The sequence below is a fragment of the Ascidia mentula genome, chromosome 4, assembly GCF_947561715.1.
Source record: "Ascidia mentula chromosome 4, kaAscMent1.1, whole genome shotgun sequence".
Taxonomy (NCBI): Eukaryota; Metazoa; Chordata; class Ascidiacea; order Phlebobranchia; family Ascidiidae; genus Ascidia; species Ascidia mentula.
Window position 1 is genome coordinate 6,801,534 of NC_138569.1, and position 14,354 is coordinate 6,815,887.

Below are 14,354 nucleotides of genomic sequence, written 5' to 3' on the forward strand. Positions count from 1 at the left end.
ACGCTTGTTTGCATTTGTTTTTTAATATCATTTACCTCAGGATGTCCTGGGCAAGAATCCTGATTAGGGTTTCGTTTTGATATATATGGAACAGGCCAGTGCCAAATTAACTATTGGGAAAACAAGGCACATGCCTTAGGACCGGTCGCAAATCCAGGCCACCTAAATGACTTATGACGTAAGTTCAGGTTAAGGAGGTCAAACGGTTAGCAATGTCTTGGTAGTTTTCTTTAAATTTAAAGGTCATTTCCTCAAAACCACGACTTCGAAAGTTGATTGAGGAGCTTGCTCATTGTTGTTTTTACCCTTTACAATGTATGCGTATTTTCGAGCCACTTGACAAAAAAAGCCTATAGACTAGCAGAGCCTTAATATAGAACTGGGTCGGACGCCTAGACCGATGTCGCCAGCGTCCAGCTTATGTTTTTTATGCTGTGCGCTTTATCGCCGCTAGTGGACAGTACAAAGCTTGTTTAATTTGTTTTAAAAGCTGCCGGCTGTTTTCATTGTTGATTTACTGCCGCTAATTTTAAATAATGTACAGTTTTTAAAGGACATATGGAATGTTTAACTACGTTATATATGCCAAAAAGTATCTATAGCAACTATGTTATGAAAAAGGAGTACGGAACTTTTGATAATTTACGTTGCAGCTAGTTTTAAAAGGAAAAAAGAAAAGTTTGATGGGAAATTAATTTTGTAAAACACGAAAGTTGTCAAAATGTCTGTGAACGACGAAGACACTGAGTTAAGGGACTTATTGCTTCAAACTTTGGAAAAAAATGGCGTTTTGGGAAAAATTAAAGCTGAACTTCGTGCCGGGGTATTTTTGGCTCTGGAATCACAAGACCAACATGACGATTCTTCCAAGAAAGCAAACAGGAGGCTTCTAAACTTCAGGTCCCAAACCCCATCTGGACAAACCTGCATAGAGCTTGTCCAAGAGTTTCTAACTTTTTTCGATCTAGACTACACCAATGCTGTGTTTACAGTAGAAGCGAATAGCAACTTAAATTCCGAATCAAGGTCCGAGTTACTCAAAAGACTGAACATACAAGAATCTGAAAGTGGGGCATTGCCTGTGATTGGACAGTTACTGCAGTCTAAAATATCAAACAAACCCCAACAAAACAACTCTCCGAATGAATCACAAATCGAAACAGCAAAACTAATTTTTCAGCAATATTCCAACAGTTATGAGTCTGGCTTAATTTCGAAAATGAAAGCCACCGATGCACTTTCACAGTTGTGTCCAGAATTTCCCAGATACTTACTTCAGGCCTTTGTTGAAGATGAGGCTCGTAGGTCTACTGTGCAAGCCATATCCTGTGTTACCTTTGTCCAAATGTATGAAAAGCTGTTTAAACTCTGTTGCACCATAACAAACTCCACTCCACTTGGAGACAGCTTAAAAAGCTTCAAAGACAACACACCTGATTTAAGTGGGGAATTTGATAGAAGACACTTTCCCAGTGACAAAGACATTGAAAAAAATCTTGACAGTCTGTTGATGCAGGAACACATGGGCAACGTGGACTACGAGGGAGATTTTCATAGTGCAAGCCAGACAAGTATTAGTGAGGACTTGCAAGGTGATGGACTCAGCAGCGCGCCAAGCTCGTATGCAGAGCTAACTGATGACCACACATTAGGTGATAACAATCATGACATGGACTACACAGAAGATATATGAGTTAATTTTGTAGCATATATATCTGGAACCACTGTAAAACCCTTGCCAAGATGAAGTCTACAGTTGGATGGTGCTTACACTATACATTACGAACACTGATGTGAGCAAGAGTTGGTTTTAGGCAAAGCGATATCTCTTGTGGCCACAAGAGGGGCTTGTTTTATTCTTTGCTTTGTGTAGTTTGTTGTAGTGAAATTTATCTTTTCTAGTTGGTAGCATTTTGATTTTTATACTATTTTGGCGGTTACGTTTCATCAGCCTGGTTTGTTTGGTAAATGAATGCACGCATAAAGATCTTCATACAAGCTATTTTCAAAACTCATTTCAAATGGTGTGTTTATGAACGGTTGCAATTTGGGAGATATTATATTCCTGAGGATATCTAACAAACATGTTTATTGTAAACAAATTTTCAACAAATTTTTCAACAAAAGGTTGATGTTATGATTTGTCAAATCTAGATTTTGGCAACCACACATATGTTTTTTCTGGTACATTATATGCGACATTCATTGTTGTTGAAGTCATTTTTATCACAAAAGTTCATTGTACAAGGTGTGTGCTAGTAACCCTGCCAAGTTGCCAAGACTCCCTAAATTCAAGTTAAAAGTTGCACCCTTTAAACATTCCTCACACTTACTTAAACAATGCATCTAAAATCTTTGCCATTTTTTGTATTCTTGCACCTTTCTGTTTATGATAGTGGTTTTGTCAGTGCCCGTATATTTAACGCTGACTTGTGTTTTGCAGCATAGGCCTGTTCCTGTTTAAAACACAATGAAATCACATGCAAAAACACTTGTGCAAGTTTTATTTTTGCTTCTGCTTATTTGCATATTTGTCATTGTGCAACAAAAAAAAAGTCAGTGGGATTTCCTGGTATTCACCCAACAATGGCCACAGGCATCCTGTGTTGATATCAATGTAAGTTTGTATATTTCAATCACTTCAGCACATTGTATGTCGAATTTAAATTTATAACACATCTGCATGGCAGTAAAGGAATGTAATCATAGTTTGAAGTATGTTGTTGAATTTATGTGGACTTGCTATCATTAAAAATTTATTGCACTAATTGCAGCAAATTTATGGTTTTGTTTATAACACCAAGCAATCATTCCGAATTCATCTTTTTCATTTAGAACACAGGAAGAGAAACCTGTCGCTTGGAAAAACCAGTAAAAACCTGGACTATTCATGGTATATGGTAAGTTTATTGTTTATTTGTGTTTACAATACCCAAAGTCAAACCTGCAAACAAATATGTATGTAGGCCAAGTCAATTTAGTGGTGAAGGACCTTTCTACTGCAACAATTCATACCCCTTTCGTGAAAGTGAAGTGGCAGTGAGTGTGCAGTGTACTTTTATGTTCACTGACTGGTGAATTTCTAATTCACTCTTTTTAGGGAATTGAGGATGAACTGATGGCTTATTGGCCGAACTTGATTGCCGAAGAATCGAAGTGCAGTTTTTGGTGAGTTGAATAATGTTGGGTTTATTTTCACTTAATCAATACAAATAGTAAATTAACTTCATAAAGTTCATATCTGTTCATCAAAATACCTAAAATGTAAAACCTTGGATGCCATGAAAGAAGGGAGTAAACGTATTCCAAAAAATAAAAACTCAACTGAGTCAATTTTAAAAATATATGTGAAAAACTGAAGAAAGCGCAATAATATTTCATGCCTTGGCAGGATGGCCCCACTACATAGGTCCTTGCTTGGCGATCACAGCTATTGTATCTAGATTGTCAGGAAAAAGTGGCTGATCCAGCTAGGCTGCAATGCTCGGGTTGCCAAGCATGCAAACCTAAAGTTAAGAAAGTTTTTGTATATTTCAGGAAACATGAATGGGTCAAGCATGGAACTTGTGCTATGTCTCTCCCCTCATTGGACACGGAGTACAAATATTTTTCCCAGGCACTGAAACTGAACAAAGTGTTTGATTACAAATCGTAAGTTGATCTGCTCTTCAGCAGTTTACCCTTACCCGATCCCTTATATAGCAACTTTGGTTTATGGTCCTTTTGTTACAGAATTCTAGCTGGGCAGGGCATTGTACCATCTACCAACACATATAAGGTATGTGTGGAATGAGATTGGAACGTTGATGTTTAAATAATTATTTCTGTATGTTTTACAGCTTAGTGATTTCAGGAATGCCTTTCATTCTGCTATTGGAACAAGGATGAGAACACAGTGCATCTTTTCTGAGGTATAATATCTGATACTGGAATGCTTACTTAAAATATTCAATAGCAACTGTTGTTAAACAACCGACAGTAATAAAAGTGTTGCTTTTCCACCAATTTCGGCATGCAACCTTACTGGAATGTAAAACCTGGTATAAATATAGTCCCCCCATAAAAAATCTAGAATCTAAACAACTTCGTAAAGTTTGCTTGCCATCTCACCATAACTACGGACTCGTTGGACACCTCCTTATGCGTTGCTGTGTTTTTGCATTAAAACATAAAATCTCTATTCCTCTACATTTAAATCTTGAAACTTAATTCTACACAAAACATTCTGCCAACAGGACAGGAGCAAGCAGGCGATCATACAAGTTGAAGTTTGTCTGGACAAACATTTTACCCCCATCGATTGTATGCGCAATCACCGTGCAAGGCCTCTTGTATTCGTACCCGCTTGGGACCGAACCCCATACAACCCCACCTTCGAAGACTGTGATGAATCTCTACCAGTGCAATATCTTCCCTTGCAATATAATGTTTAAACTCGTCAGTGTTTCCCTTGAGCAAAATTGTGCAAGTTGGTCTCAGGATGCTTTTGTGTTTTGTCACAAATCGACCATATGCGAAATTTGCTTGCGTTGTTATACTGTGAGATGCAACGTACTTATTTGCGACATTCGCTTTATATTGTTTGCCTAACTGTATTACATTGTCGGGTTTCTTTACATTTTCAAAGTCATTAAGTTTTTTTGGAACGTTAAAGTATTTACAATACAAATTAGCGATAATTTTTTTTTCCTCAGTCGGTTAATTTATTTTGAACGTAGTTCTTGCCATCCCCGTTACTTTTTCCCTTCATTCACCGTAAACCGAAACGAATGTTTGTACTGTATTGTGAGTAATCACTGTTCACCCTACTACAGCGTTTCATAGTCTGGTATTGCTGCGTTTTATTCTATGCCCCACAATGCTGTAAAATCAAACCCTTTTCCCGTTTTGTTGCTGTCAAGTGTTGGCTTTGCAAGTCGCAACGCACCACTCTGTTCAAAACGCAAACAAAGTCCAAAGTTTCTAATTTCGTCACAATCCATGATCCAACGCATTGACGCCGTATCAAAATTAAAAGGAAGTTGGATTCATTATTCCTAAATACCATCTGACTGTACACAAAGCCAACTGGCAATTACACCGAGGGCTGGTCCAAAATTTGCTCATTGCATTCTCGTTAAAGATTTAATGCAAACCATCCAATGCAGCCATTGCATCGTGAAAACTGCGCCAAAACGAGTTTTCGTTTCTGTTTGACTTTGAATCGTGTTGATGAATTTCAAATCTACTTTACATTTGTAAGTTGTCTTGTTATCAATATTGTCGTGCAATCTTTGTGTCTGTATATTGCATATAACAGGTAACCTTGGTTAAATGCTGTGTTTGTTGGTGGTGTGGCGACAGATTTCACTGGTTTATTCTTGTGTTTGTTGTGCACTATCGATACTTCGTCGGTTACTAAAAACAATTGCGTCAAATGTACATAATAACCAAACATGGTTCAAGGACGAATTTGGCATGGATTCATGTCTTGTTAACATCGGCTTATTGTTCGTTGTGATATTTATATTGACCCCAAAAAACTAAATTCATTTCTTGGATTGAATAAAAAGTCCGAAGCATATCTTTGGTGTCTTGGGTGGTTATTATTGATGCAACAAATTATGAAACTTTACATAGCATTTTTTTGAACTAAGCATCATGTTGAGTTCATGCACGAAAAGTTGGTGGGTATTTTTAAGTCAACCAAGTTTGAGTTGGCAAAATAAAAAAGTAACCATGCAAAGCAAAAAAACATGGTTAATAAATTTGAACATTGAGTGTTTACATAGAACGGCAAAAAATACGCAGATTTCTATAATGGACAGAGTTCTGGGATCGGAGTCGAATGACCTCATGTGTAATTCGCTGTAGCTTTTTTCGACTGCCATGAACCATTCGGCGCAGGAACGCATCTGCAAATTTTTGTTGAAATATGTAATGCTCTCCAATAACCACACATGGCTCTTTTCGGTTGCAACATTAGGTAAAAAATAACAACCGTCCGAATCAACCTTTATTGACTGAACGATTATCGTCAGAATTTAGTTGCATTACCACAGGTTATCCTATAAACATGACAAATTCTATACGTGATATATACGGGTAATCGATAATGAAGCCAGTGTAGCCATTACCATTCAACTGCGTGTTCGAAGTTTAGAGTTTAGTAAACCCAGATCTATACAAGTTACGACGCAATTTGCCGTTTCAATACACAACTAACTCGAGAGATAAGGATTCCGCCGTTGGAGATAAAAATCCCTTAGTTTTAAAGCAAATAGTGATGTTCGTGGGAGTTTTACGCGGTCAGGGGCCCGGGTGCCCCCCACCCCCTAATGGGGCCTGCTGTTAGTCCTTTTTCGCTACAACGACCAGTACATAAAACGGCAAAAAATACGCAGCAAATGTTTTGACAGTAGCGCGACTTTGGATTGCAAAATATCACTAAATTTGACCAATTATAAAATGTTTGCCACAAATTGCCTGCCTACAGCAATATTATTTTGAATATAATTACCATTAAGTAGCCTCAATCAGTAACTTTCAAGTATAGCTGAGCTATGTTTTTGGAAACTTTCCAATCGTGGCGCCAGTGCAAACACAATTGTACTATGTTTTAAAGGTGTAATATTGACAAACATACAAGAAAGGTTACATCTGCCTAGACCAAAAAATAAGAACGATGCATTTCGATGCCGAAATTGAATTTATTCCCGAACTATTCAAGGTCTTGGTTGATTTGATCTCGCAGCAATCTGTGAAGCTTGTTGCTGAATTCGGGCACTGTCGTCATAAGCCTTTATCAGAATATTTTCTTTTGGTCCTGTTTCCCACCACACGCCGTCGCTATCTTTTACACTGGCCTCCACAGTCATGGTATACAACCCTGTACAAAAAATGGTTACATGGTGATAGATAATACTTTTTAGTTACAACTTTCTAAAACTAGTTCCTTAAAGTGGAAAAAATCAGCCTCTCTAGTAAGTATTGTCTTGGCACCTGCGACACAAATTTTTCGGTTATGTAATCTGTCTCCCTCTTGAAGCGGAATGTTACCTGTGAGTGGAAAGTTCATCACAAACTGTGTACTGAAATAATCATTGTGCGGTTCCACGATTTGGTCGATGTCGCTCTCTGACGTTGGCAACTACAACCACAAACGAAGCAAAAATTAGTTTCATTTATCACCAGGAGAGCCTGTATTACGTCTCATTTGTACTTTATAATTAGAAGAGCTATAGAGCATCAAAATAGGTAGTTTTCACAAAAGCGACACCTGGAGCACAATTAACATTTAAAGCAGGTTTTTTTATATAAATTATTTTTCCAAAAGTTAAAATAAAAAAAAATAAATAAAACCACTTCTGTTTCAAGTATTCATAAGTGCAGCCCTGGCTTCAATACCTTGGTGTTCGTAACTTTTGGTTGACCTTGCCTAGCCCTTGACACAGACAGCTTGACGCGGCTTACTTCACGGAAAGTGCAACGTTGACCTTTACCCTCGTCGTCGCGGGCTTTCCCCGTTACGTCATCATCTTGTGACGTAGCCGAGCTGTGCTGAACGACTCCCTCGACCTTGAGCGCCAGCCTCTGGTTAATCTCCACAGTAACCGGATCGTTGCTTCCGCGCTGACTCGGAGAGATTGCAAGCTTGGGAAAAGAAAATGTTTTTTTAATATCTTATGTAGAATTGTATGTTATAACTACTCTTTGCAGATTTAATTGTTGTATTTTTTTGATGTAGTACGCATTGTTTTGCTATCTTTATATAATGTGGTACAATTTATTTCCTCACTAACAACACCAATTACCAAACAGACTGCTGTGCCCCTGTTTAAATGCGCCAAACTCGTATGTCTAGCAAAGCCCAAAAACTGAGATTGTTTCCGCCAACCAACGCGAACAGGTGGTCTATTTTATAACTTTTCACTGCGCTGGTTTTCATGAATTTTTCGCGACATTTGTGTTTGAAATGAGACCCAAGCGATTACCTTTATGTTTGTGGTCTGTAAGCTCTGGAAGAAATATCGTGGCAGGGAGTGAGGAGTTGAAAGGAGAAGCGACGAACAAGCGATCAGGCATTCCGTATGCTGGAACACAAAGCAATCAGGTAGATACGAATTACTACAACACGCTGTCATCACAAAGTTTCACGGCTCACTGTGTGTGAAAGAGGTTGCGTGAGGTTATCCGAATTAACCGCATGCTCCAATTTTGCCATCACTCGACCAAAGTTCTTTTTCATTGCCTAAGAAAACGGTTAGGGTCAATGAGATGAAGGCGGATGACGCAAAGTCACTCACTCTTGTGTAATGATCATCGTCCGCGCTTTCCTCGGCACCGTCAAAGTTGGAATTCTTTCTCATCGCTGCAAGTTGACTGTTACTGAAGTAAATAACACAGGTTAGAGATCGTGGCTCACAGAAACTTTTTATAAACTAGCTCTTGTGCACTCTTTCTTTACACTTTTTAATCGAAGTTTAACCCAAAAATGGAAGTTAAATTGGACAAAACAACATGTTTCATTTCAATATAAAAACTGCCGTTTCTGCTGTTTTTTACGCGGAAGCAAATGGCTGGTATGCTTTGCCTGCGTTTCGGGGAAAGAAACAAAGCAATGTATTTTCGAAACAAAAATGTTTCGCCATAGAAACACTGAATACTTGTGGTCAAAATATCGCACGGACAATGTGTGAGCACAACATAAAGCAACTTTATACCTTCGGGAAAGTATGAGGAGGTCGATAGCGTGCGCCATGATCGAACACGATTGTTGCAATCTATAAAAGGTATGGATTCATGTTCAACTGGAACTTTCCACACGATCGCAAGCGATTGAATTAAAGTGCTTACATTTCTATGATGGACAGAGTTCTGGGATCGGAGTCGAACGACCTCATGTGTAATTCGCTGTAGCTTTTATCGACTGCAATGAACCACTCGGCGCAGGAACGCATCTGCAAATTTTGGTTGAAATATGTAATGCTCACCAATAACCACACATGGCTCTTTTTGATTGCAACATTGTAGTTCAATAATAACAACCGTTCGAATCAACGTTAAACTGAACGATTATCGTAAGAATTTAGTTTCATTACCAGGTTATAAACATGACAAATTCTATACGTGATATATACGGGTAATCGATAATGAAACCAGTGTAGCCATTACCTAAAACTGCGTGTTCGAAGTTTAGAGTTTAGTAAACCCCGATCTATACAAGTTACGACGCAATTTGCCGTTTCAATACACAACTAACTTGAGAAATGAGAATTCCGCCGTTGGAGTTTTCTATGACGTCACTCGAAGTTCCGGGACTTCCGGTCATACTTGAGATGGCAGGAGGCGGACATGTACGGATGAGTGAACACGCACTTATCAACTGGGCGTGAGCTTGCAAGGACTCGCGGCGCAAGCGGACGTATTCACATTGAAATACCAAGTTGTGGTTTGGAGTGACTGCGGCCTTTGGTATACATATTGGTTTAAATTTAACACTTAATTTTAACGTCTGCTTGTGGGCTTTTAATATCAACTTTCTATTTACAACAGTTGATGTCAAACTTGCACGAAACATTCTGGTTATTTATTGACCAACTTTTTCGTTAAGCTTTTAAGCAAAGACTTTGAAGCAACTGACGAAAGATTTAACAGCTATTGAACGAATCTTCGAAAGAAAAGACGACTAATCCGCCGATAATGCTGGTAAAATGGATTCCTTGGCCAGGAAAATAAGATATGACAAGTTCTTTACACACAATTAATAAGTAATCAGTCTAACTCTAATGTCGTCCGTTTAACCAAACCCATTTAAATGCGAAAAAATAGCAGACTGACCATAAAACTGGTTTCGGCCTTGTGGTAATGGTGAATAGCTTGATTAATTTCACTGATGTTTTGCGTCTGTTCAGCAGCAGCAGCAGCCGCCCGTCGAGCGCAAGTGGACACGACAGATTCGGCGTGCGACAAATCGCTGAGAGCTGCTAGCCAGAAATAATGCTGCTCTGAGGCGACCGAGTTGACGATGGTCGAAAACAAGCGATTCGCAACCGTGTGCTGACCCTGAAAGACGTGCGATTTTAAAATGTGAAATTAACAACGAAAAATATTTTATTTTATGCTTTAGACAACAGAACGCAGTGCAACAAATTCCAGACAAGCATGCGTAATTTGCAGTAAAGCAAGCGTCAAGCTGACAGTCGGCAAAGGGTATTAAATGGAAAAAAAATTTCACCCTTAATAAATTGACATTTTTAAGAATTTAATTTTATACATTTTTGTCAAAAATGTGCAAAAATGCTAATAAGTCTATAACCGTTATGTTTAGTTTGCGAAGCTTACAATATTAAAACTATTTCCACATTTTCGATGATGAAAAACAGATTGTTACCATCCTAGATGCCTGTCTGGCAATGCGATAGAATATCCAGTGGTTGAGAGGAGATGCAAGAAGTTTGTCCTGAAAGTTTCTGTCGATTGCCGTCCCTTCCTCCCAATGTGTCATGAACAAAAGAACCGCCAGCAAAGACTACGACGAAACACAAATATCTCATTACTACAATGCTAAACCTTCAGTTAGTGCGCTTTTTATATGTAACGCTAAGTTAATTGAAGTGTAGTTTTACCGCAACTTGGGGCATGTTTTCATCGTCTTCTGCTGTGTCGGAGTTGACAGCATTATCGAATAGTTCATGAAGTTGTTTTCGAAACGACGACATTACTCCCATTTTGTTACTGTGAACACAACATCAAAATTCATAATCATTCAAAAAACGATTTTTCTTGTGTTTTGGAGGTACCTTGAGAAGCCGATATCTGCTGTGGCTTGTAACAACATGACGCAGGTATTGCTGTACAGTTCAACATCTTCGTTTACCATGAACGAAAGTAGGAGTTTCATCAGACGGGCGTCCACATTCGATGACACTTTGCTCAACTGCTTCAATCCAGGCAACACGATCTACCAAAAATGGCGTTATAAGACTCATTTTGAAGTTACTTCAGGTGTAACTGCCAAAATTAATGCCACGTTCAAAACGACATTCACCTTGAGCGCCTTTTGATCGATGGAGGAATTTTCGCACGACGAAGCCAACAATGGAAGAAGAGTTTCTGCGGCGACCGCTGCATCTTCGTTTAAGTGTTTCTGGTGAGACGAGCTGATGTACTTGGCGTGCTTACTCAACGATGAGAACAGTTTAGTCGCCAAAGCTGCTTGGATGACGTCAAAATCGAAACAGTACTGACGACAGAGCTCAACTATTGGGCTTTCTACATACAAATCCAAGGGAAAAGAACTATATTGATACAGTTTGTACGGTTATTGTTGCAATGTTATAAAAGGTTACGATTTGAGTACACAACACATACTGACCTTCCTTTAGATCGACTTGAACTAAACCGTCTGCAGCAGTGAGAGTGCACAAAACGTGCAAAATCTCCCGTTTCAATGACTTGGAGAGTGTTGAAAACTTGAATGCCTTGAAAATCACATTTCAACCATTACAACATGCTTTTATCCTTAGGATGGGTAAATGAATTTGCACAAAAAAAATCATTGAGAGCAATGTAATCATATGGGAAATTGAGTGAATATTTACAAAATACAAGAATATATTAAGTATGCATTACATTAAACTATACAATAAGCTGTATCAGTCTTGTGACACTGAACTGTACGTTTCTTGTCTTGGCACTGTTTTTATTTTATTTTCCTGAAAACACGAGTTTTTGCAAGTTCCTCTTGTTCATCAGGTGTATATAATGACAACACAAGAATACATTTGTTGCTGCACACACCTCACATAGTGAAGTACTGTTCTGCACAGTCCAAAGATGGGGAGCTTTATGTGCCAACAAGTTGAGGTTGTGCAGAGAGTCTGATTTTACGGCTTCCCTGGGGTCGCACCTCAGATATTGCAGCAACAATGTTACCTAGAAACAAATTTCCATGGCCAAAAATGAGCTTCAAATAACACAACTTTCTGAAGATATTTAAAGATCATTTAAAGTTTTATTGTATTTTAAACAAATTTCGATTTTTTTTACACCAATTCAGATGACCAACCTGGGGTGGAATATCAACCAATGAGTGAATAGCCAACTGGGTGAGGGTACTTAAAGTAGTAAGGATGAAATCTTGGGCAGGATAGGATGGCAGCAAGTCATGCAAAATAGTCCTAGCTTTTGATGATACCTAAATTACAAAAACAAATCTCGAGCTTTTCCAAAACATGCTATTCTGCTTGCAAAGAATAATGGATACCTGGATATCAAAATGCATGTGTTGCAGTACTGGTATTAACTTAAGTTTCACTTCCAGCGGAGTTGACAAGCCTGTTGATAGTTTTTGTCAATAAATATTTTAAAACCAGCATCATAAAACATATTGGAAAACTACACCGTAAATTTTAGTTGGTGTAGTTTTCCAATATGTTTTATTATATTTTTTAATATATTTTAATTTTAAAAATAAACACTTGGTGTGAAACAAAATGCTAAATGCTTACTAAAAATACTCATTTTTGTTCCATACAGCGTAACAACCCATTAAATTGGTGTCACTGGTATCAAGACAATATCTAATCCAGGGCCTTACATTGTCAGACTTTCCTAACCGGTATATGTCGAACAACAAATTGCTTGGTACCTTGCAGCATCATCGCAATCTTGTTACAGATGTTTGAGGCAAACTCTTGTGAGTGTGATGCAAATTGAGTAGTAGCAAAAATAGCGGCATCCTGTTCAACTCGATCGTGGGAATCCAGACCCTGCTGGATGCTGTGGTGAGCATTTTTCTTTTCACTTATTATACATGCAACACTTCCCAGCATCCTGAAGTTCACAAGAAAATAACAGTGCACACAGTAAATTTTTGTATGAAGTAACATTGCTTTCTATGGAATTCATAACACAAGAGCCCCCTACATTTCAAAGGATCTCACTAAGGAAGTGACAACATTTAACTGGAATTAGTCTGTAATGGTCAATGTCTATATTATCTGGGGTTTGTTCAAAAAAGAGTTTAGGTTTAAATATGTTTCAGGTTTATGTCAAATTAAAAAATAGGCGATTGATCAAACAAAGGCGTATGTACAGATAAAGAAAGAAATATGTCCAAGCTAAACCGTGGGCAAACAAAACTAACAGCCTCCTCAGTCATGTACTTTTGCAAACCAATTAACTGCCTTAACTACACAAAAGATAATTGTCGTAAACTACTCCTACCCGACATCAAAGGGCATATATTGGCATTGTAAATACTTGCCTTAGAGTTAATGCCCTAGCATAAGGATCATTTGAGTGAATGACAATATATATTCGTTTCATGAACTCTTCAACACTAAGAATTTTGTCAAGATGTTTCGTACTTTGTCTTGCAACTCTTAAGATGCATAATCGAATGAAGTTGTTTCTGCACAAAACAGGTATATTAAGTAGAAATCTAGGCCAGTCCTAGTTATCACTTTTTGAAAGAATTTTAACACTTTAATCCCAAACCAATCCAAGTCGCCAGTGGGAGATCTGCGCTTTTTTATAAGCGTTTTTATACAGGTATATATGTAACCATTTATCAAATTCTAAAGTCTTGATAATGTTAAATTAATGCATATGATTTAAACAAGCAACCTTTACATGTAGGTGTCTGACACTATTTATACCATTTATTGTTTTATTGGCACCCATGCCATTTTATTTTGGTTATTGTTTATTCCAATGGTAGTTTCTTTTGTGCAATACACAAGCATATTATGATTCATACCCTGTCCTGAAACTGTCAGCCAACTTCAGAAAAGCGGAGTTGATTAGAATGGGAAAAGGAAACCTGGTGAACAAGCTTGGAAATCTCACAATGGCTTCACATTGTTCACCAACTTTGCTGGCTCGCAAACCTGCACACAGACAAAAGATAACAATGCTTGTGGGAAAATGCAAGCTGCTGAACTACGATAAATTTGTGTCAAGTCAATGTAATGGGTAGGGTTGGTAGAGTTATAGAAGCAATTCGTCTTGTAGTTTTTACATCTTAAATTTTTTAAAGTTTGCATTTAGCTATTAGTTTTTAAAGTAACGTTTAAATGAATAAACCTTTATCTAATTCAATTAAAGCAGAGTTGGCATCTTGTTGATGTTCATCCATTGATTATAATCTCGTAGACAAAGTGTTTGTAACACTAGTTATCTCGTCTCATGTCTTGTTGCTCACGTTTGTCTAAAACGCCGCCCTCCAATAGGGAATTTCCCTAAATCGACTACAGGCATAGCGACATCTATGGCTACAGGACAAACAAAATTTATGTCCCAAACATTTCACTGCAACAGTTTTTCACTCCAGAATTCGGGATCAAATTATGCCACATTTTGTGCGTCAA

The 14,354-nt window shown here is 38.0% G+C and overlaps 3 protein-coding genes across 3 annotated transcripts; 2 read left to right on the forward strand and 1 right to left on the reverse strand.

Annotated features, from left to right (window-relative positions):
- Positions 1 to 658: 658 nt before the first annotated feature.
- Positions 659 to 2,443, forward strand: LOC145897562 (uncharacterized). The gene has a single exon (XM_082985905.1). The coding sequence runs from the start codon at positions 722 to 724 to the stop codon at positions 1,691 to 1,693; it is 972 nt and encodes a 323-aa protein (XP_082842031.1). The 5' UTR covers positions 659 to 721; the 3' UTR covers positions 1,694 to 2,443.
- Positions 2,444 to 2,447: 4 nt separating this feature from the next.
- On the forward strand, positions 2,448 to 5,549 carry LOC145897563 (ribonuclease Oy-like). The gene is made up of 8 exons (XM_082985906.1): positions 2,448 to 2,617; positions 2,836 to 2,900; positions 2,967 to 3,039; positions 3,101 to 3,168; positions 3,538 to 3,651; positions 3,733 to 3,778; positions 3,840 to 3,911; positions 4,236 to 5,549. Exons 1-8 carry the CDS (start codon positions 2,471 to 2,473, stop codon positions 4,431 to 4,433), a joined length of 783 nt encoding a protein of 260 aa, XP_082842032.1. The 5' UTR covers positions 2,448 to 2,470; the 3' UTR covers positions 4,434 to 5,549.
- Positions 5,550 to 6,068: 519 nt separating this feature from the next.
- Positions 6,069 to 14,201, reverse strand: LOC145897034 (integrator complex subunit 7-like). The gene is made up of 22 exons (XM_082985191.1): positions 14,071 to 14,201; positions 13,745 to 13,874; positions 13,250 to 13,396; positions 12,632 to 12,816; positions 12,248 to 12,318; positions 12,050 to 12,178; positions 11,782 to 11,916; positions 11,357 to 11,462; positions 11,030 to 11,253; positions 10,782 to 10,942; positions 10,608 to 10,716; positions 10,373 to 10,510; positions 9,820 to 10,044; positions 9,242 to 9,448; positions 8,836 to 8,939; positions 8,703 to 8,762; positions 8,286 to 8,367; positions 8,144 to 8,230; positions 7,974 to 8,072; positions 7,387 to 7,632; positions 7,039 to 7,129; positions 6,069 to 6,868 (listed from the first exon to the last, which is right to left on the reverse strand). The coding sequence occupies exons 1-22, from the start codon at positions 14,120 to 14,122 to the stop codon at positions 6,705 to 6,707; spliced, it is 2,952 nt and encodes a 983-aa protein (XP_082841317.1). The 5' UTR covers positions 14,123 to 14,201; the 3' UTR covers positions 6,069 to 6,704.
- Positions 14,202 to 14,354: the final 153 nt, after the last annotated feature.

Excerpts from the sequence above, each read along its gene's own strand:
- LOC145897563 (XM_082985906.1), top strand. The coding sequence starts at position 2,471 with ATGAAATCACATGCAAAAACACTTGTGCAAGTTTTATTTTTGCTTCTG. Across the intron at positions 2,618-2,835 it reads CATCCTGTGTTGATATCAAT|AACACAGGAAGAGAAACCTG; the intron begins GTAAGTTTGTAT and ends TTTTTCATTTAG. Across the intron at positions 3,779-3,839 it reads CATCTACCAACACATATAAG|CTTAGTGATTTCAGGAATGC; the intron begins GTATGTGTGGAA and ends TATGTTTTACAG.
- LOC145897034 (XM_082985191.1), bottom strand. The coding sequence starts at position 14,122 with ATGGATGAACATCAACAAGATGCCAACTCTGCTTTAATTGAATTAGAT. Across the intron at positions 13,397-13,744 it reads GCTGACAGTTTCAGGACAGG|AAACAACTTCATTCGATTAT; the intron begins GTATGAATCATA and ends TGTTTTGTGCAG. Across the intron at positions 10,717-10,781 it reads GCAGATATCGGCTTCTCAAG|TAACAAAATGGGAGTAATGT; the intron begins GTACCTCCAAAA and ends TTGTGTTCACAG.
- LOC145897562 (XM_082985905.1), top strand. The coding sequence starts at position 722 with ATGTCTGTGAACGACGAAGACACTGAGTTAAGGGACTTATTGCTTCAA.